This window comes from Phasianus colchicus, chromosome 29 (assembly GCF_987193195.1).
Source record: "Phasianus colchicus chromosome 29, bPhaCol1.hap1.1, whole genome shotgun sequence".
NCBI lineage: Eukaryota > Metazoa > Chordata > Aves > Galliformes > Phasianidae > Phasianus > Phasianus colchicus.
This window is the reverse complement of record NC_143464.1, coordinates 3,867,411-3,890,227: the sequence shown is the minus strand read 5'-3', so window position 1 is coordinate 3,890,227 and position 22,817 is coordinate 3,867,411. Positions and strand designations below refer to the sequence as shown.

At 57.6% G+C, this 22,817-nt stretch overlaps 1 protein-coding gene across 4 annotated transcripts in view; it reads right to left on the bottom strand.

Annotated features, from left to right (window-relative positions):
* Positions 1-202: 202 nt before the first annotated feature.
* RBM10 (RNA binding motif protein 10) overlaps positions 203-22,817 on the bottom strand; it is a 58,633-nt gene continuing 36,018 nt past the window's right edge. For all 4 annotated transcript variants that reach the window (XM_090126329.1, XM_090126331.1, XM_090126330.1 and 1 more), the window contains 9 exons: positions 22,649-22,740; positions 17,796-17,960; positions 16,142-16,288; positions 14,010-14,081; positions 11,758-11,955; positions 8,343-8,408; positions 3,711-3,814; positions 2,623-2,712; positions 203-389 (listed from right to left, as the gene is read on the bottom strand). In XM_090126329.1, coding sequence (XP_089982455.1) covers positions 236-389; positions 2,623-2,712; positions 3,711-3,814; positions 8,343-8,408; positions 11,758-11,955; positions 14,010-14,081; positions 16,142-16,288; positions 17,796-17,960; positions 22,649-22,740 — 1,088 coding nt within the window. In that variant the 3' untranslated portion in view covers positions 203-235. The remainder of the gene's footprint in view (positions 390-2,622; positions 2,713-3,710; positions 3,815-8,342; positions 8,409-11,757; positions 11,956-14,009; positions 14,082-16,141; positions 16,289-17,795; positions 17,961-22,648; positions 22,741-22,817) is intronic.

The following is a 22,817-nucleotide window of genomic DNA, read 5'->3' as shown; positions in this document are numbered from 1 at the left end:
TTGGGGTGGGGGGGGGGGTCCCATGAGGGGGTGGTGTTCTCAATTTTGGGGGGGGGGGGCCATAATTTGGGGGGGATCCTCATGGGGGAGGGGGGGGTGGCCCCAATTTGGGGGAGGTGACCCCAAGGGGGGGGGGGTCCCCAATTTGGGGGGGGGGTCGGGTTCCAAAAGGGTGGGGGGGGTCCCAAAAAAAGGGGGGGGGTTTCCTAAGGGGGGAGGGGGGGCGTCCCCAGTTTTAGGGGTGGGGGATTTGGGGAGGGGGATTCCCTATAAGGAAAGGGGTGTCCCCCAATTTGGGGGGGGGTCTTAAATTTGGGGGGGGGTCGCTGTGCTCCTCACGGTCCCTCGCTGAATCTGGACCCCCCCCCCGGCCGGGGTCGAACTGCAGCCTGTGGGGAACAGAGGGAGAATCAGACCCCATAACCTGACCCCATAAACCCCAATGACCCCAAAACCCCAGTGACCCCAATGACCCCAATGACCCCAGTGACCCCCATGACCCCCAATGACCCCATAACCCCCATATCCCCCAATGACCCAATAACCCCAATGGCCCCCTGACCCCATAACCTGACCCCATAAACCCCAATGACCCCAAAACCCCAGTGACCCCAATGACCCCAATGACCCCAGTGACCCCAGTGACCCCCATGACCCCCAATGACCCCATAACCCCCATATCCCCCAATGACCCAATAACCCCAATGGCCCCCTGACCCCATAACCTGACCCCATAAACCCCAATGACCCCAAAACCCCAATGACCCCATGACCCCCAATGACCCCAAAGACCCCCATGACCCCCAATGACCCAATAACCCCAACGGCCCCCTGACCCCATAACCTGACCCCATAAACCCCAATGACCCCAAAACCCCAATGACCCCAATGACCCCAATGACCCCAGTGACCCCCAATGACCCCCATAACTCCCTGACCCCCATGACCCCAATGACCCAATGACCCCATAACCCCATGACCCCATATCCTGACCCCATAACCCCAGTGACCCCAATGACCCCATAACCCCAATGACCCCCCCTGACTCCATAACCCCCATATCCCCCCACTGACCCCATAACCCCAATGACCCCAACGACCCCAATGACCCCCATAACCCCAATGACCCCATAACCCCCAATGACCCCATAACCCGGACCCCATAACCTGACCCCATATCCTGACCCCATGACCCCAATGACCCCATAACACCTATATCCCCCATATCCCCCAATGACCCCATAACCTGACCCCATAACCCCAATGACCCCATAACCCCCCTCTGACCCCATGACCCCAATGACCCCCACTGACCCCCATGACCCCATAACCCCCATGACCCCATAACCCCAATGACCCCTAATGACCCCCTGACCCCATGACCCCCATTGACCCCAATGACCCCATAACTCCCTGACCCCCAATGACCCCAATGACCCCCCATGACCCCATATCCCCCATGACCCCCAATGACCCCAATGACCCCTTATCCCCCAATGACCCCATGACCCCCAATCACCCCAATGACCCCACTGATCCCATGACCCCGATGACCCCATAACCCCAATGACCCCCAATGACCTCCCTGACCCCATGACCCCCATTGACCCCAATGACCCCATATCCCCCATGACCCCCAATGACCCCAATGTCCCCTTATCCCCCAATGACCCCATGACCCCCAATCACCCCAATGACCCCCCATGACCCCATACCCCCCACTGACCCCATAACCTCCATGACCCCATAACCCCAATGACCCCTAATGACCCCCCTGACCCCATGACCCCCATTGACCCCAATGACCCCAAAGACCCCATGACCCCCAATGACCCCCATGACCCCCATTGACCCCAATGTCCCCATACCCCCCCTGACCCCAATGACCCCCCATGACCCCATACCCCCCACTGACCCCATAACCCCCATGACCCCATAACCCCAATGAAAACTAATGACGCCCCTGACCCCATGACCCCCATTGACCCCAATGACCCCCACTGACCCCATAACCCCAATGACCCCCCTGACCCCATGACCCCCATTGACCCCAATGTCCCCATACCCCCCTGACCCCATAACCCCCACTGAACCCATGACCCCCAATGACCCCAATGACCCCAATGACACCATGACCCCCAATGACCCCATAACCCCCTGACCCCCAATGACCCCAATGACCCCCAATGACCCCATTCCCCCAAATGACCCCATATCCCCCATGAGCCCCAATGACCCCATGACCCCCAATGACCCCATAACCCCAATTACCCCAATGACTCCCAATGACCCCCAATGACCCCATAACCCCCATGACCCCATAACCCCAATGACCCCCAATGACCCCCCATGACCCCATACCCCCCACTGACCCCATAACCCCCATGACCCCATAACCCCAATGACCCCTAATGACCCCCCTGACCCCATGACCCCCATTGACCCCAATGACCCCATAACCCCCTGACCCCCAATGACCCCAATGACCCCCAATGACCCCATGACCCCCAATGACCCCAATGACCCCACTGATCCCATGACCCCCAATGACCCCAATGACCCCATGACCGCCAATGACCCCATGACCCCCGCTGACCCCAATGACCCCCAATGACCCCCCACCTCCTGCCGCCTCCTTGCCGTCCCTCCGTCCTTCCACCCCGTTGTTCCCACGCGGCTCCCGGGGGGGGGGGGGGCTGCACCTCCCCTTCACTGCCCCCCCCATGGAAACCAATCATTAATTAACCCAGTCATTCGTTAATTAACCCAGCCGTTCGTTAACAACGTCCATTAACCCCGCTCATTAACGCCCCCCCCCCCCCCCCCACCGACATTCATTCATTCATTCACCTCCCATTCATCATTAAACCCCCCCCCCCACCCCCCCAATGTTCATTAGCGCCCGCTCGTTAAGCTCTAATTAGGAATAATTAACCGCCGATTAAGAATTAGCCACCCATCAATTAAGAATTAAGCCCCCAATTAGGAATAATTAACCCCCAAACTCTAATTAAGCCCCAAGAAATTAAGAATGAAGCCCCAAACCATTAAGAATTCGCCCCCAATTAGGAATAATTAACCCCCAAACTCTAATTAAGCCCCAAGCAATTAAGAATGAAGCCCCCAAACTTAAGAATGAAGCCCCAAACAATTAAGAATTTGCCCCCAATTAAGAATTAACCCCCAAACAATTAAGAATTAACCCCTAAATAAGAATATTTAACCCCCAAACTCTAATTAACCCCCAAACAATTAAGAATTTGCCCCCAAACAATGAAGAATTCCCCCCCCAATTAGGAGTAATTAACCCCCAAATGATAATTAAGCCCCAAACAATGAAGAATTCCCACCCAATTAGGAGTAATTAACCCCCAAACAATTAAGAATAAACCCCCCCAAATTAAGAGTTTCTTCTTCTATGGGGGGTCCCCATTTTTGGGGTGGGGTCCCATTTTACTGGGGGGGTCCCCAATATTTTGGGGAGGGCGCCATTTTTTGGGGGGGGTCCCAAACTTTTGGGGGGGGTCCCCATTTTTTTGGGGGGGGTCCCATTGTTGGGGGGGGTCCCAAACTTTTGGGGGGGTCCCCATTATTTTGGGTTGGGGTCCCAACATTTTGGGGCTTTCCCTTTATTTGGGGGGTCCCATTTTTTGGGGGGGGGTCCCATTTTTTGGGGGGGGGGATGTGGGGGGGGGGGGACGTTTCCTCACCTGCTGCCGGGGGGGGGACCCCCAAATTTCCTCTTTTTGGGTTCGGGGGGGTCGGGGACCCCGTATTTCTCGCGCCGTTCGGCCGCGCGGTCGCGGTACTTCAACTGGTTTGGGGCACGGAGACAAGGTGACCCCATAACCGCCCCATAGCCACCCCATAGAGACCCCATAGCCACCCCATAACTGCCCCATAGAGACCCCATAACTGCCCCATAGAGACCCCATAACCACCCCACAGCAACCCTATAACTACCACATAATGACCCCATAACCACCCCATAGAGACCCCATAGCCACCCCATAACCACCCCATAGCGACCCCATAATGACCCCATAACCACCCCATAGCGACCCCATAACCACCCCATAGCCACCCCATAGCCACCCCATAGAGACCCCATAACCACCCCATAGCGACCCTATAGTCACCCCATAACCACCCCATAACGACCCCATAACCACCCCATAGCCACCCCATAGGGATCCCATAGCGACCCCATAGCGACTCCATAGCCACCCCATAGCAACCCTATAACCACCCCATAACCACCCCATAGCCACCCCATAGCAACCCCATAGCGACCCCATAACAACCCCATAGTGACCCCATAGTGACCCCATAGTAACCCCATAACGACCCCATACCCACCCCATAGAGACCCCATAGTCACCCCATAACGACCCCATAATGACCCCATAGCGACCCCATAACCACCCCATAGCGACCCCATAAAGACCCCATAGAGATCCCAAAAAGACCCCACAGCAACCCCACAGAAATCCCATAGACACCCCATAACAACCCCATAACGACCCCATAACCACCCCATAGCGACCCCATAACAACCCCATAGTGACCCCATAACCGCCCCATAACCACCCCATAGCCACCCCAAAGCGACCCCATAGAGACCCCATAACAACCCCATAGCGACCCTATAGTCACCCCATAACGACCCCATAACCACCCCATAGCCACCCCATAGGGATCCCATAGCGACCCCATAGCGACTCCATAGCCACCCCATAGCAACCCTATAACCACCCCATAACCACCCCATAGCCACCCCATAACCACCCCATAATGACCCCATAACCACCCCATAGTGACCCCATAACCGCCCCATAACCACCCCATAACCACCCCATAACCACCACATAGCGACCCTATAAAAACCCCATAGAGACCCCATAGAGATCCCAAAAAGACCCCACAGCAACCCCACAGAAATCCCATAGAGACCCCATAACAACCCCATAACCACCCCATAACCACCCCATAGCGACCCCATAGAGACCCCATAACAACCCCATAGCGACCCCATAACCACCCCATAACCACCCCATAGCCACCCCATAGCCACCCCATAGAGACACCATAGAGACCCCATAACAACCCCATAGCGACCCCATAGTCACCCCATAACCACCCCATAACCACCCCATAACCACCCCATAGGGATCCCATAGAGACCCCATAACCACCCCATAGCCACCCCATAACCACCCCATAACCACCCCATAGCCACCCCATAACAACCCCATAACAACCCCATAATGACCCCATAACCACCCCATAGCGACCCCATAACCACCCCATAACAACCCCATACAGACCCCATAGCCACCCCATAACCACCCCATAACCACCCCATAGCAACCCCATAAAGACCCCATAGAGACCCCATAGCGATCCCAAAAAGACCCCACAGCAACCCCACAGAAATCCCATAGACACCCCATAACAACCCCATAACGACCCCATAACCACCCCATAGCGACCCCATAACTGCCGCATAACCACCCCATAACCACCCCATAGTCACCCCATAACGACCCCATAATGACCCCATAACCACCCCATAGCGACCCCATAGCGACCCCATAGAGACCCCATAACCACCCCATAGCGACCCCATGAAGACCCCACAGAGACCCCATAGAGATCCCACAGACACCCCATAGAAATCCCATACAGACCCCATAGAGACCCCATAGAGACCCCATAGAGATCCCAAAAAGACCCCACAGCAACCCCATAGAAATCCCATAGAGAACCCATAGAAACCCCATAGCGACCCCATAACCACCCTATAACGACCCCATAACCACCCCACAACCACCCCATAACCACCCAATAACCACCCCATAGCGACCCCATAGCGACCCCATAACCACCCCATAGCGACCCCATAGAGATCCCATAGACACCCCATAACTGCCCCATAGAGATCCCAAAAAGACCCCATAGCAACCCCATAGAAATCCCATAGAGATCCCATAGAGACCCCATGGAGACCCCATAGAGATCCCATAGCGACCCCTAACCACCCCATAGCAACCCTATAACCACCCCATAACCACCCCATAACCACCCTATAGAGACCCCATAGAGACCCCATAACGACCCCATACGGACCCCATAGAGACCCCATAACGACCCCATAGCAACCCTGTAACCACCCCATAACGACCCCATAGAAATCCCATAGTGACCCCATAACGACCCCGTAGACACCCCATAGAGACCCCACAGAGACCCCATACAAACCCCATAGCAACCCCATAGTGATCCCGTACAAACCCCATAAAGACCCCATAGAGACCCTATATAGACCCCATAGACACCCCACAGAGACCCCACAGAAATCCCAATAGAGACCCCATTGTATCCCATAGACACCCCATGGAAATCCCATAAAGAACCCACAGGGGACCCCAAACCCTCTATAGGGACCCCAAAACCCCATAGGAGACCCCAAACCCTATATAGGAACCCCAAAACCCCATAGAGAAACCCCCAAAGCAAATAGGGACTCCAAATACCATAGAGGGAACCCAAAACCCCATAAGAGACCCCAAACCCTATACAGGAAGCCCAAAACCCCATAAGGGACCCCAAACCCCCATAAGGGACCCCAAACCCTCTGTAAGGACCCCAAAACCCCATAGGAGACCCCAAATTCTATATAGGAATCCCAAAACCCCATAGGAGACCCCAAACCCTACATAGGCGCCCAAAATCCCATAGGAAACCCCAAACCCTCTATAGGGACCCCAAAACCTCATAGGGGATCCCAAACCCTATGTAGGACCCCCAAACCCCATAGGGGATCCCAAAACCCTATATATGGACCCCAAAACCCCATAGGGGACCTCAAACCCTATATAGGACCCCAAAACCCCACCGGGGATCCCAAACCCTCTATAGGGACCCTAAAACCCCATAAGGGATCCCAAGTCCTCTATAGGGACCCCAAAACCCCATAAGGGACCCCAAACCCTATATAGGACCCCAAATCCCTATATAGGACCCCAAAACCCCATAGGAGACCCCAAACCATCTATAGGGACCCCAAAACACCATAGGAGTCCCCAGATCCTACAGATGGACCCCAAAACCCCATAGGAGACCCCAAACCCTATATAGGAACCCCAAAACCCCATAGAGAAACCCCCAAAGCAAATAGGGACTCCAAATACCATAGAGGGAACCCAAAACCCCATAAGAGACCCCAAACCCTATACAGGAAGCCCAAAACCCTCTGTAAGGACCCCAAATCCTATATAGGAATCCCAAAACCCCATAGGAGACCCCAAAACCTACTTAGGCGCCCAAAATCCCATAGGAAACCCCAAACGCTTTATAGGACCCCAAAACCCCATAGGAAACCCCAAACCCTTTATAGGACCCCCAAAACCCACAGGGGATCCCAAACCCTATATAGGAACACCCCAAACCCCCATAGGGGATCCCAAACCCTCTATAGGGACCCCAAAACCTCATAGGGGATCCCAAACCCTATGTAGGACCCCAAAACCCCATAGGGGATCCCAAGCCCTCTATAGGGACCCCAAAACCCCATAGGAGACCCCAAACCCTCTATAGGGACCCCAAAACACCATAAGGGACCCCAAGCCCTATATAGGAACCCCAAAACCCCATAAGGGACCCCAAACCATCTATAGGGACAACAAAACCCCATAAGGGACCCCAAGCCCTATATAGGAACCCCAAAACCCCACAGGGGATCCCAAACCCTATATAGGAACACCCCAAACCCCATAGGAGACCCCAAGCCCTCTATAGGGACCCCAAAACCCCATAAGGAGCCCCAAACCCTACATAGGGACCCCAAAACCCCATAAGGGACCCCAAATCCTATATAGAGACCCCAAAACCCCATAGGGACCCCAAAACCCACATAGGGGACAGCAAACCCCATAGAGAGACAACAAACCCCATAGGGAGACCCCAAAACCTCATAAGGGACCCCAAAACCCTATAGGGGACCCCAAACCCTCTATAGGGACCCCAAAACCCCATAAGGGACCCCAAACCCTACATAGGACCCCAAAACCCCATAGGGGATCCCAAGCGTTCTATACGGACCCTAAAACCCCATAAGGGATCCCAAGCCCTCTATAGGGACCCCAAAACCCCATAAGCAACCCCAAACCCTATATAGGACCCGAAATCCCTATATAGGACCCCAAAACCCCATAGGGGATCCCAACCCTTCTATAGGGACCCCAAAACCCCATAGGAGACCCCAAACTCTCTATAGGAACCCCAAAACCCCATAAGGGACCCCAAATCCTATATGGGACCCCAAAACCCCACAGACCCACCTCCATGTCGCTCCTCTCCCCCTCATTGGGGGCCGCGTGGCTCCGCCGCTGCAGCTCCAGGTTTTGCTGTGGGGGGGAAACCCCAAAAACATCGGCATGGGGGAACCCAAAACCCCATAGAAACCCCAAAACCCCATAAGGGCCCTTGAAACCCCATAGAAACCCCAAAACCCCATAGAGATCCCCAAAAACCCCATAGGGGAACTGAGAAACCCCATAGGGGCTCCCGAAACCCCATAGGCGACCCCAAAACCCCATAAGGGATCCCAAAAACCCCATAGGGGACCCCAAAACCCCATAGAGACCCCAAAACCTCATAGGGACCCCAAAAACTCCATAGAGGACCCCAAAACCCCATAGAACCCCAAAACCCCATAGGGAGACCCCAAAACCCCACATGGATCCCCAAAACCCCATAGGGGCGTCCTCAAAACCCCATACCGACCCCAAAACCCCATAGGGGGGTCCCCAAGACCCCATAGGGACCGCAAAACCCCATAGAGATCCCAAAACCCCATAGGGACCCCAAAACCCCATAGAGAGACAACAAACCCCACAGGGACCCTAAAACCCCATAGGGATCCCAAAACCCCATAGAACCCCAAAACCCCATAGGGAGACCCCAAACCCCCACAGGGATCCCCAAAACCCCATAGGGGGGTCCCCAAAACCCCATAGGGACCCCAAAACCCCATAGGGATCCCAAAACCCCATACAGACCTCAAAACCCCATAGAGAGACAAAAAACCCCACAGGGACCCTAAAACCCCATAGAGACCCCCAAAACCCCACAGGGATCCCAAAAACCCCATAGGGACCCCAAAACCCCATAGGGAGACCCCAAAACCCCATAGGGGGGTCCCCAAAACCCCATAGGGACCCCAAAACCCCATAGAGAGACAACAAACCCCACAGGGACCCTAAAACCCCATAGAGACCCCAAAACCCCATAGGAAACCCCATAGAGATCCCCAAAACCCCACAGGCGACCCCAAAACCCCACATGGATCCCCAAAACCCCATAGGGGGGTCCCCAAAACCCCATACCGACCCCAAGACCCCATAGAGACCCCAAAACCCCATAGAGAGACAACAAACCCCACAGGGACCCCAAAACCCCATAGGGATCCCAAAAACCCCATAGGCGACCCCAAAACCCCATAGAACCCCAAAACCCCATAGGGAGACCCCAAACCCCCACAGGGATCCCAAAAACCCCATAGGCGACCCCAAAACCCCATAGGGAGACCCCAAAACCCCAAAGGGATCCCAAAAACCCCATAGGCGACCCCAAAAACCCCACATGGATCCCCAAAACCCCATAGGGGGGTCCCCAAAACCCCATAGGGACCCCAAAACCCCATAGAGAGACAACAAACCCCACAGGGACCCTAAAACCCCATAGAGACCCCCAAAACCCCATAGGCGACCCCAAAACCCCACATGGATCCCAAAAACCCCATAGGTGACCCCAAAAACCCATAAGGGACCCCAAAACCCCCATAGGGGACAGCAAACCCCATAGGGAGACCCCAAAACCCCATAGGGATCTCAAAACCCCATAGGGACCCCAAAACCCCATAGAGAGACAACAAACCCCACAGGGACCCTAAAACCCCATAGGGATCCCAAAACCCCATAGGCGACCCCAAAACCCCCATAGGGGACAGCAAACCCCATAGGGAGACCCCAAAACCCCATAAGGGACCCCAAAACCCCATAGGGGACAGCAAACCCCATAGAGAGACAACAAACCCCATAGGGTGACCCCAAAACCCCATAAGGGACCCCAAAACCCCATAGAGAGACAACAAACCCCACAGGGACCCTAAAACCCCATATGGAGACCCCAAAACCCCATAGGAAACCCCATAGAGATCCCCAAAACCCCATAGGCGACCCCAAAACCCCACATGGATCCCCAGAACCCCATAGGGGGGTCCCCAAAACCCCATAGAGAGACAACAAACCCCACAGGGACCCTAAAACCCCATAGGGATCCCAAAACCCCATAGAACCCCAAAACCCCAGAGGGAGACCCCAAAACCCCAAAGGGATCCCAAAACCCCATAGGCGACCCCAAAACCCCATAGGGAGACCCCAAAACCCCACATGGATCCCCAAAACCCCATAGAGACCCCAAAACCCCATAGGAAACCCCATAGAGATCCCCAAAACCCCATAGGCGACCCCAAAACCCCATAGAGATCCCAAAAACCCCATAGGAGGGTCCTCAAAACCCCATAGGGACCCCAAAACCCCATAGAGAGACAACAAACCCCACAGGGACCCTAAAACCCCATAGAGACCCCCAAAACCCCATAGGAGACCCCAAAACCCCACATGGATCCCCAAAACCCCATAGGGGGGTCCCCAAAACCCCATACCGACCCCAAAACCCCATAGAGACCCCAAAAACCCCATAGGGGACCCCAAAACCCCTCTTAAAGGGCCACACGCCCCAATTTCACTGCACTGAATGCCCTATAGGGGGGTCTCCCAACCACATACCGGGGTCCCCCTCCACATTTGGGGAGGGGTCTCACCTTGTGCAGCCCCGAGAGCTGCTGGTGCCTCAGCAGGGCCCCCCCAAAACCCCATAGGGGGGTCCCCAAAACCCCATACCGACCCCAAAACCCCATAGGTGGGTCCCCAAAACCCCATAGGGGACCCCAAAACCCCTCTTAAAGGGCCACGCACCCCAATTTCACCGCACCGAATGCCCTATAGGGGGGTCCCCCTCCACATAATAGGGTCCCCCTCTGCATTTGGGGAGGGGTCTCACCTTGTGCAGCCCCGAGAGCAGCTGTTGCCTCAGCAGGGCCCCCCCAAAACCCCATAGGGGGGTCCCCAAAACTCCATAGGGACCGCAAAACCCCATAAGGGACCCCAAAAACCCCATAGGGACCCCAAAACCCCTCTTAAAGGGCCACGCACCCCAATTTCACCGCACCGAATGCCCTATAGGGGGGTCCCCCTCCACATAATAGGGTCCCCCTCTGCATTTGGGGAGGGGTCTCACCTTGTGCAGCCCCGAGAGCAGCTGTTGCCTCAGCAGGGCCCCCCCAAAACCCCATAGGGGGGTCCCCAAAACTCCATAGGGACCGCAAAACCCCATAAGGGACCCCAAAAACCCCATAGGGACCCCAAAACCCCTCTTAAAGGGCCATGCACCCCAATTTCACCGCACTGAATGCCCTATAGGGGGGTCCCTGTCCACATAATGGGGTCCCCCTCCACATTTGGGGAGGGGTCTCACCCTATGCAGCCCTGAGAGCAGCTGTTGCCTCAGCAGGGCCCCCCCAAAACCCCTCTTAAAGGGCCACGCACCCCAATTTCACCGCACCGAATGCCCTATAGGGGGGTCCCTCTCCACATACCGGGGTCCCCCTCCACATTTGGGGAGGGGTCTCACCTTGTGCAGCCCCGACAGCTGCTGGTGCCTCAGCAGGGCCTCCTTGCTGGGGAACTGGCGCCGGCAGAGCAGGCAGGCCAGCTTGTGCCAATCTGTGAGGGGTTCGACCCCCCCAGGCCTCTCTTGGGGTCCCCTCTCCCCCTCCTCTTCGCTTTCACTCTCCCCGCTGTAGGCGGCCACCAAACCCCGGGGGGGGCTCTAAAAAATGGGGGGGGGAGAGAGAGAGAAAGTGGGGTTTGAGGGGGGTTGGGGGGGGTTTGAGGGGGGATTTGAGGGGATATGGGGAGGATTTGGGGGGATTTGAGGGGGACTGGGGGGGATTTGGGGGGATATGGGGACGATTTAGGGGGGTTGGGGGGATTTGGGGGGGATGTGGGGGGATTTGAGAGGGGTTGGGGAGGATTTGGGGGGGACTTGGGGGGATTTGGGGGGATTTGAGGGTATTTGGGGGGATTTGGGGGGCTTTGAGGGGGAGTGGGGGGGATTTGAGGGGATATGGGGAGGATTTGGGGGGCTTTGAGGGTATTTGGGGGGATTTGGTGGCGTTGAGGGGGGGTGGGGGGGATTTGAGGGGATATGGGGAAGATTTGGGGGGATTTGAGGGGGACTGGGGGGGATTTGGGGGGATATGGGGAGTATTTGGGGGGGTTGGGGGGATTTGGGGGGGATGTGGGGGGATTTGAGAGGGGTTGGGGAGGATTTGGGGGGTACTTAAGGGGATTTGGGGGGATTTGAGGGGGGATTTGAGGGGATATGGGGAGGATTTGGGGGGGTTGAGTGGGGTTGGGGGGGATGGGGGGGATCTGGGGGGGATTTTAGGGGGTTGGGGGGGATTTGGGGGGCTTTGAGGGGGGATTTGAGGGGATATGGGGAGGATTTGGGGGGGTTGAGGGGGATTTGGAGGGTTTTGAGGGGGGTTGGGGGAATTTGAGGGGACATGGGGAGGATTTGGGGGGCTTTGAGGGGGGATTTGGGGGGATATGGGGAGGATTTGGAGGGGGTTGAGGGGGATTGGGGGGGATTTGGGGGGATCTGGGGGGATTTGAGAGGGGTTGGGGGCAGTAGGGGGGGATTTGGGGGGATATGGGGATGATTTGGGGGGGGTTGAGGGGGACTGGGGGGGATTTGGGGGGCTTTGAAGGGGGTTGTGGGGGATTTGGGGGGCGATTTGAGGGGATATGGGGAGGATTTGAAGGGGGTTGAGGGGGTTTAAGGGGGATTTGGGGGGGGTTGGGATGGATTTGGGGGGGATTTTGGGGATTGAGGGGGATTTGAGGGGGGTTGGGGGGGATTCGGGGGGATATGGGGAGGATTTGGGGGGCTTTGAAGGGGGTTGGGGGTGGTTTGAGGGGATATGGGGAGGATTTGGGGGGGGTTGAGTGGGGTTGGGGGGGATGGGGGGGGATTTGAGGGGGGTTGGGGGGAATTTGGGGGGATTTGGGGGGGATTTGAGGGAATCTGGGGGGATTTGAGGGGGGTTTTAGGGGAACTGGGGGGCATGTGGGGGGATCTGGGGGGCTTTGAGGGGGATGTGGGGGGGCTTGGGGGGGATTTGAGGGAATATGGGGGGGATTTGGGGGCTTGAAATGGATTTGGGGGGGCTATGGGGGGGGGATTGAGGGGGTTTAAGGGGGATTTGGGGGGCTTTGAGGGGGGCTTGGGGTGTTTGGGGGGGGTTGAGGGGGGTTGAGGGGATTTGAGGGGATTGGGGGGGATTTGGAGGGGTTGAGGGGGACTGGGGGGACTTGAGGGGGGTTGGGGGGGGATTTGGGGGGGATATGGGGGGGGTTGAGTAGGATTGGGGGGGTTTGAGGGGGATTTGGGGCAATTTGGGGGGGCTGTGGGGGGGATTGAGGGGGGTTTAAGGGGGATTTGTGGGGCTTTGAGGGGGGGTTGGGGGATTTGGGGGGGTTAAGGGGGGCTTGGGGGGGTTTAAGGGGGGATTTGGGGAGGGGGTTTGAGGGGAGCTGGGGGGAATTTGGGGGGGGTTGAGGGGGACTGGGGGGGGATTTGGGGGGGATTTGAGGGGGGTTGGGGGGGATTGAGGGGGTTTAAGGGGGATTTGGGGGGGGGGTTGAGGGGATATGGGGGAATTGGGGGCGGTTGAGGGGGGCTGGGGGGGATTTGGGGGGGATTTGGGGGGGTATGGGGGTGTATTGGGGGGGGTTGAGGGGATTTGGGGGGGATTTGGGGGGTGGGAAGGGGGGTATTTAGGGTCGTGCCCCCCCCCCCACCGACCCCCATTTCCTCACCATCCTGTCGTCGCCCCCCCCCAATTTGGGGAGTTCCAAAGCTGCCGGGTGCTGCCGCTCCATCAGAGCTCCCTTGGGTGGGGGGGGGGGTGGGGGGGTGTCACCCATGGGTGCCCCCCCACCCCCCTCCCCCTTGATTAAATCCCCCCCCCACCACCACCCATAGCACAGCACCCACAGATGCTGCCCACCCCATAAGACCCCCCCACCCCAAATTGCTGCCACCCCGTAAGACCCCCCCCCACCCATAGGACCCCCCCCAGCTTCTCCCTTAGGACCCCCCCCACCCACAGGCCCCCACCCCCCCCCCATCCATAAGACCCACCCCCCCACAGCTTCCCCCATAGGACCCCCCCCATAGGACCCCCCTCCCCATCCACGTGACCCCCCCCCCAGCACCCATGGGTGCCACCTTCTTTTCCAAGATGGCGCATCCATAGGACCCCCACCCTTAGGGCCCCCCCCACCCATAGGACCCCCCCCAGCTTCCCCCATAGGACCCCCAGCCACAGGACCCCACCACCCATAGGACCCCCCCCCCCATCCATATGACCCCCCCCCCAGCACCCATGGGTGCCACCTTCTTTTCCAAGATGGCGCATCCATAGGACCCCCACCCACAGGACCCCCCCACCCAGAGCCCCCCCCCATCCATAAGACCCCCCCCCCACAGCTTCCCTCATAGGACCCCCACTCTTAGGGCCCCCCCACCCATAGGGCCCCCCCCCCCCAGCACCCATGGGTGCCACCTTCTTTTCCAAGATGGCGCATCCACAGGACCCCCACCCACAGGACCCCCCCACCCATAGGCCCCACCCCCCCACAAGCTCCCCCCCCCATAGGACCCCCCCCCATCCACGTGACCCCCCTCCCCCCCCCCCAGCACCCATGGGTGCCACTTTCTTTTCCAAGATGGTGCATCCATAGAACCCCCCACCCATAGGACCCCCCCCACGTGACCCCCCCCCCCAGCACCCATGGGTGCCACCTTCTTTTCCAAGATGGCGCATCCATAGGACACCCACCCATAGGACCCCCCCCCATCCACATGACCCCCCTCCCTCCCCCAGCACCCATGGGTGCCACCTTCTTTTCCAAGATGGCGCATCCACAGGACCCCCACCCACAGCCCCCCCCCCCCCTTAGGACCCCCCGCCCATCCATAAGACCCCCCCCCCAGCTTCCCCCATAGGATCCCCACCCATAGGCCCCCCCACCCACAGGCCCCCCCCTTCCCCTCCCCTCCCACTTAGGACCCCCCCCATCCATAAGACCCCCCCCCCACAGCTTCCCCCATAGGACCCCCCCCCATAGGACCCCCCCCCATCCACGTGACCCCCCCCCCCCCAGCACCCATGGGTGCCACTTTCTTTTCCAACATGGCGTATCCACAGCACCCCCACCCATAGGACCCCCCCCATCCTTAAGACCCCCCCCCGCAGCTTCCCCCATAGGACCCCCCCTCCCACCCACGTGACCCCCCCCCAGCACCCATGGGTGCCACCTTCTTTTCCAAGATGGTGCATCCATAGGACACCCACCCATAGGACCCCCCCCTCATCCACATGACCCCCCTCCCTCCCCCAGCACCCATGGGTGCCACCTCCTTTTCCAAGATGGCGCATCCACAGGACCCCCACCCACAGGACCCCCCCACCCATCCATAAGACCCCCCCCCACAGCTTCCCTCATAGGACCCCCACTCTTAGGGCCCCCCCACCCATAGGGCCCCCCCCCCCCAGCACCCATGGGTGCCACCTCCTTTTCCAAGATGGCGCATCCACAGGACCCCCACCCACAGGACCCCCCCACCCATAGGCCCCACCCCCCCACAAGCTCCCCCCCCCATAGGACCCCCCCCCATCCACGTGACCCCCCTCCCCCCCCCCCCCAGCACCCATGGGTGCCACCTTCTTTTCCAAGATGGTGCATCCATAGAACCCCCCACCCATAGGACCCCCCCCACGTGACCCCCCCCCCCAGCACCCATGGGTGCCACCTCCTTTTCCAAGATGGCGCATCCACAGGACCCCCACCCACAGGACCCCCCCACCCATAGGCCCCCCCCCCCCCACAAGCTCCCCCCCCCATCCACATGACCCCCCCCCCCCCCCAGCACCCATGGGTGCCACCTTCTTTTCCAAGATGGCGTATCCAGCATCGGCTGCTGCTGCTTCCCTCCTCTCATCCTCCCGGGGGGGCGGGGGGGGGCCGGAGCTTCTCCCACTCTCCCTCTGTTTGTTCAGGCTGCGAGCCCAGCGTTCCATGTCCTTGGCTATCTGTAATGGGGGGGGGGGTTCTAGAAGGTTCTGGGGGGGGGGGTCCTAAGGGTGGGGGGGGGGGGGGCCGAAGGGTTTCGGTCCTATGGGGGAAGCTGGGGGAGGGGGGGTTTAAGGGGGGTCTATGGGGGTTCTGGGGGGGTTCTATGGGGGTCTATGGGGTTCTATTGGGTTCTATGGGGGTTCTGGGGGGGTTCTGGGGGGGTTCTATGGGGGTTCTATGGGGTTTTATGGGGGTCTATGGGGTTCTATGGGGTCTATGGGGTTCTATGGGGGTCTACGGGGTTTTGGGGGGGTTCTATTGGGTTCTATGTGGTTCTAGGGGGGCTCTGGGGGGGTCTATGGGGGTCTATGGGGTCTCTATGGGGGTTCTATGGGGTTCTATGGGGTTCTGGTGGGGTTCTATTGGGTTCTATGGGGTTCTACGGGGGTTCTGGGGGGTTTCTATGGGGGTCTATGGGGGTTCTATGGGATTCTGGGGCGGATCTGGGGGGGTTCTATGGGGGTTCTATGGGGTTTCTGGGGGGGTTCTATGGGGGTCTATGGGGTTCTATGGGGTTCTATGGGATTCTAGGGGGGTTCTGGGAGGGTGCTGGGGGGGGGTCCTATAGGGGGGTTCTATGGTGGGGTTCTATGGGGGTCTATGGGGTCTCTATGGGGGTCGATGGGGTTCTATTGGGTTCTGTGCGGTTCTATGGGGTTCTGGGGAGGTTTTATGGGGTTCTATTGGATTCTATAGGGTTTTATAGGGGTTTCTATGGGGCTCTATGGGGTTCTATGGGATTCTATGGGGTCCCATTGGGTTCTATGGGGTCCCATTGTGTCCCATTGGGTTCTATGGGATTATATGGGATCCCATTGGGTTCTATGGGATCTATGGGGTCCCATTGGGTTCTATGGGGTCCCATTGGGTTCTATGGGATTCTATGGGGTCCCATTGTGTTCTATGGGGTCCCATTGGGTTCTATGGGATTCCATTGTGTCCCATGGGGTTCTATGGGATTCTATGGGGTCCCATTGGGATCTATGGGGTCCCATTGGGTTCTATGGGATCCCATTGTGTCCCATTGGGTTCTATGGGATTCTATGGGGTCCCATTGTGTTCTATGGGATTCTATGGGGTCCCATTGGGTTCTATGGGATCCCATTGAGTTCTATGGGGTCCCATTGTGTTCTATGGGATTCTATGGGGTCCCATTGGGTTCTATGGGGTCCCATTGGGTTCTGTGGGGTCCCAGTGGGATCTATGGGTTCCCATTGTGTCTCACGGGGTTCTATGGGATTCTATGGGGCCCAATGGGTTCTATGGGATTCTATGTGGTCCCATTGTGTTCTATGGGATCTATGGGGTCCCATTGTGTTCTATGGGGTCTCATTGTGTTCTATGGGATTCTATGTGGTCCCATTGTGTTCCATGGGATCTATGGGGTCCCATTGTGTTCTATGGGGTCCCATTGCTTTCTCTGGCATTCCAGCACTTTCCCCTCTTTTTCCCCCCTTTCCCCACCTGCTGGGCCGTTTTGGTTTTGTGTTTCTCCTTCTTATCTTTGGGTTCCTTCGGGGGTCCCGGGGGTCCCGGGGGGGGCTCGGAGGCGGCGGGGGGGGCGGGCAGGTAAGTGCGGCGCTGCCCGTCCCAATAGAGGTACTGCTGGGCCCCCACGTCATAGTAGTACTGGGGGGGGGACCAGGGGTGAGCCTGGCCCCATAAGTGACCCCCAGCCCCATAAGTGACCCCCCCAGCCCCATAAGTGACCCCCAGCCCCATAAGGGAGTCCAACCCCATAAGGGAGAATGGCCCCATAAGGGAGAATGGCCCCATAAGTGATCCCCAACCCCATAAATGACCCCCAGCCCCATAAGTGACCCCCAATCCCATAAGTGATCCCCCAGCCCCATAAGTGACCCCCAGCCCCATAAGTGATCCCCAACCCCATAAGTGACCCCCAATCCCATAAGTGATCCCCCAGCCCCATAAGTGACCCCCAGCCCCATAAGGGAGTCCAACCCCATAAGGGAGAATGGCCCCATAAGGGAGAATGGCCCCATAAGTGACCCCCAGACCCATAAGTGGCCCCCAGACCCATAAGGGAGTCCAACCCCATAAGGGAGAATGGCCCCATAACGAGCCCAGAAGTGAGCCTGGCCCCATAAGTGACCTCCCCAGCCCCATAAGTGATCCCCAGCCCCATAAGAGACCCCCAGCCCCATAAGTGACCCCCAGTCCCATAAGGGAGTCCAACCCCATAAGGGAGAATGGCCCCATAAGTGACCCCCAACCCCATAAGTGATCCCCCAGCCCCATAAGTGACCCCCAGCCCCATAAGGGAGTCCAACCCCATAAGGGAGAATGGCCCCATAAGTGACCCCCAATCCCATAAGTGACCCCCAACCTCATAAGTGACCCCCAACCCCATAAGTGACCCCCAGCCCCATAAGTGATCCCCAACCCCATAAGGGAGAATGGTCCCATAAGGGAGAATGGCCCCATAAGTGACCCCCAGCCCCATAAGTGACCCCCAGCCCCATAAGGGAGTCCAATCCCATAAGGGAGAATGACCCCATAAGTGACCCCCAACCCCATAAGTGACCCCCAGCCCCATAAGTGACCCCCAGCCCCATAAGGGAGTCCAACCCCATAAGGGAGAATGGCCCCATAATGAGCCCAGAAGTGAGAATGGCCCCATAAGTGACCCCCCCCAGCCCCATAAGTGACCCCCAGCCCCATAAGTGACCCCCAGCCCCATAAGGGAGTCCAATCCCATAAGGGAGTCCAACCCCATAAGGGAGAATGGCCCCATAAGGGAGAATGGCCCCATAAGTGATCCCCAACCCCATAAATGACCCCCAACCCCATAAGTGACCCCCAGCCCCATAAGTGATTCCCAACCCCATAAGGGAGAATGGCCCCATAAGGGAGAATGGCCCCATAAGTGACCCCCAGCCCCATAAGTGACCCCCAACCCCATATGTAAGTCCAACCCCATAAGGGAGAATGGCCCCATAAGTGACCCCCAACCCCATAAGTGACCCCCAGCCCCATAAGTGACCCCCAACCCCATAAGTGACCCCCAGCCCCATAAGTGACCCCCAGCCCTATAAGGGAGTCCAACCCCATAAGGGAGAATGGCCCCATAATGAGCCCAGAAGTGAGCCTGGCCCCATAAGTGACCCCCAATCCCATAAATGACCCCCAGCCCCATAAGTGACCCCCAGCCCCATAAAGGAGTCCAACCCCATAAGGGAGAATGGCCCCATAAGTGACCCCCAATCCCATAAGTGACCCCCAGCCCCATAAGTGACCCCCAGACCCATAAAGGAGTCCAACCCCATAAGGGAGAATGGCCCCATAAGTGACCCCCAATCCCATAAGTGATCCCCAACCCCATAAGTGACCCCCAATCCCATAAGTGACCCCCAGCCCCATATGTAAGTCCAACCCCATAAGGGAGAATGGCCCCATAAGTGACCCCCAATCCCATAAGTGACCCCCAAACCCATAAGTGACCCCCAACCCCATAAGTGACCCCCAGCCCCATAAGGGAGTCCAACCCCATAAGGGAGAATGGCCCCATAAGTGACCCCCAGACCCATAAGTGACCCCCATTCCCATAAATGACCGCCAGCCCCATAAGTGACCCCCAGCCCCATAAGGAAGTCCAACCCCATATGTGAGTCCAACCCCATAAGGGAGAATGACCCCATAAGTGACCCCCAGCCCCATAAGTGACCCCCAAACCCATAAGTGACCCCCAACCCCATAAGTGACCCCCAGCCCCATAAGGAAGTCCAACCCCATAAGGGAGAATGGCCCCATAAGTGACCCCCAATCCCATAAGTGACCCCCAGCCCCATAAGTGATCCCCAACCCCATAAGTGACCCCCAATCCCATAAGTGACCCCCAACCCCATAAGTGATCCCCAACCCCAAAAGGGAGAATGGCCCCATAAGGGAGAATGGCCCCATAAGTGACACCCAGACCCATAAGGGAGTCCAACCCCATAAGGGAGAATGGCCCCATAATGAGCCCAGAAGTCAGAATGGCCCCATAAGTGACACCCCCCCAGCCCCATAAGTGAGACTGGCCCCATAAGTGACCCCCCCAGCCCCATAAGTGACCCCCAACCCCATATGTGAGTCCAACCCCATAAGGGAGAATGGCCCCATAAGTGACCCCCAATCCCATAAGTGACCCCCAGCCCCATAAGTGACCCCCAGCCCCATAAGTGACCCCCAGCCCCATAAGGGAGTCCAACCCCATAAGGGAGAATGACCCCATAAGTGACCCCCAACCCCATAAGTGACCCCCAGCCCCATAAGTGACCCCCAGCCCCATAAAGGAGTCCAACCCCATAAGGGAGAATGGCCCCATAAGTGACCCCCAATCCCATAAGTGACCCCCAGCCCCCAGAAGTGAGCCTGGCCCCATAAGTGACCCCCAATCCCATAAATGACCCCCAGCCCCATAAGTGACCCCCAGCCCCATAAAGGAGTCCAACCCCATAAGGGAGAATGGCCCCATAAGTGACCCCCAGCCCCATAAGTGATCCCCAGCCCCATAAGGGAGTCCAACCCCATATGTGAGTCCAACCCCATAAGGGAGAATGACCCCATAAGTGACCCCCAATCCCATAAGTGATCCCCAACCCCATAACTGACCCCCAGCCCCATAAGTGACCCCCCCAGCCCCATAAATGTCCCCCAGTCCCATAAGTGTCCTCCAGCCCCATAAGTGACCCCCAGCCCCAAACCCACCCCATTTTTCCCAAATCCGCCCTTTTTCACCCCAAAATCCCCATTTCCAGCCCCCAAATCCCCACTTCCCCCCCCAAATCCCCATTTCCCCCCCCCAAAATCCCCATTCCCAGCCCCAAACCCACCCCAATTTTCCCAAATCCACCCATTTCCACCCCAAACCCACCATTTTCTCACCCCAAAATCCCCATTTCCCCCCCAAAATCCCCATTTTCACCCCCAAAATCCCCACTTCCCCCCCCAAATCCCCATTTTTACCCCCAAAATCCCAATTTCCCCCCCCAAACCCCCATTCCCATACCCCCCCCCCGTTTTTCCCAAATCCGCCCTTTTTCACCCCAAAATCCCCATTTCCAGCCCCAAAACCACCCCAATTTTCCCATATCCACCCTTTTTTCCCCCAAAACCCCCATTTCCAGCTCCAATGTCCCAATTTTTACCCCAAAATCCCCATTTCCCCCCCAAAAATCCCCATTTCCTCCCCCAAAATCCCCATTTCCAGCCCCAAAATCCCAATTTCCCCCCCCAAAATCCCCATTTTTACCCCCCAAATCCCCATTTCCATCCCTACCCCCCCCCATTTTTCCCAAATCTGCCCTTTTTCACCCCTAGATCCCCATTTCCCCCCAAAAAATCCCCATTTCCCCCCCAAAATCCCCATTTTTACCCCCAAAATCCCCATTTCCCCCCCAAAATCCCCATTCCCATCCCCACCCCCCCCCGTTTTCTCCAAATCTGCCCTTTTTCACCCCAAAATCCCCACTTCCCCCCCAAAATCCCCATTTTTACCCCCAAAATCCCAATTTCCCCCCCCAAACCCCCATTCCCATACCCCCCCCCCGTTTTTCCCAAATCCGCCCTTTTTCACCCCAAAATCCCCATTTCCAGCCCCAAACCCACCCCAATTTTCCCAAATCCACCCTTTTTTCCCCCAAAATCCCCATTCCCCCCCGAAAATCCCCATTTCCCCCCCCAAATCCCCATTCCCAGCCCCCCCAAAATCCCCATTTATCCCAAATCCACCCTTTTCCCCCCCAAAATCCCCATTTCCCCCCCCCCAAATCCCCATTCCCATCCCCACCCCCCCCCGGTTTTTCCCAAATCCGCCCTTTTTCACCCCAAAATCCCCATTTCCCCCCCCCAAATCCCCATTTTCAGCCCCCAGTTCCCCATTTCCAGCCCCAAACCGACCCCATTTTTCCCAAATCCACCCTTTTTCACCCTAAAATCCCCATTTTTACCCCCAAAATCCCCATTCCCATCACCCCCCCTCCCCCCGTTTTTCCCAAATCCACCCATTTCCACCCCAAAATCCCCATTTCCCCCCCAAAAATCCCCATTTTCACCCCCAAAATCCCCATTTCCCCCCCAAATCCCCGTTCCCATCCCCCCCCCCCCCAATTTTTCCCAAATCCACCCTTTTTCACCCCAAAATCCCCATTTTCCTCCCCAAAAATCCCCATTTCCAGCTCCAATGTCCCCATTTTTACCCCAAAATCCCCATTTCCACCCCAATATCCCCATTTCCCCCCCAAAATCCCCATTCCCATCCCCCCCCCCCCCCCAATTTTTCCCAAATCCGCCCTTTTTCACCCCAAAATCCCCACCTGTGAATGTGGGTCGTAGTAGAGCCCGGTCAGGGGGTCGTAGTAAAACCCCGACGCCTCGTCGTAGTGGTAGGTGGACACGTCGGGGACGGCTGTGGGGTCGGGGGGGGGCGGCCCCATAAGTCAGAACGGCCCCATAAGTGAGCCGTGACCCCGTAAGTGAGCCCTG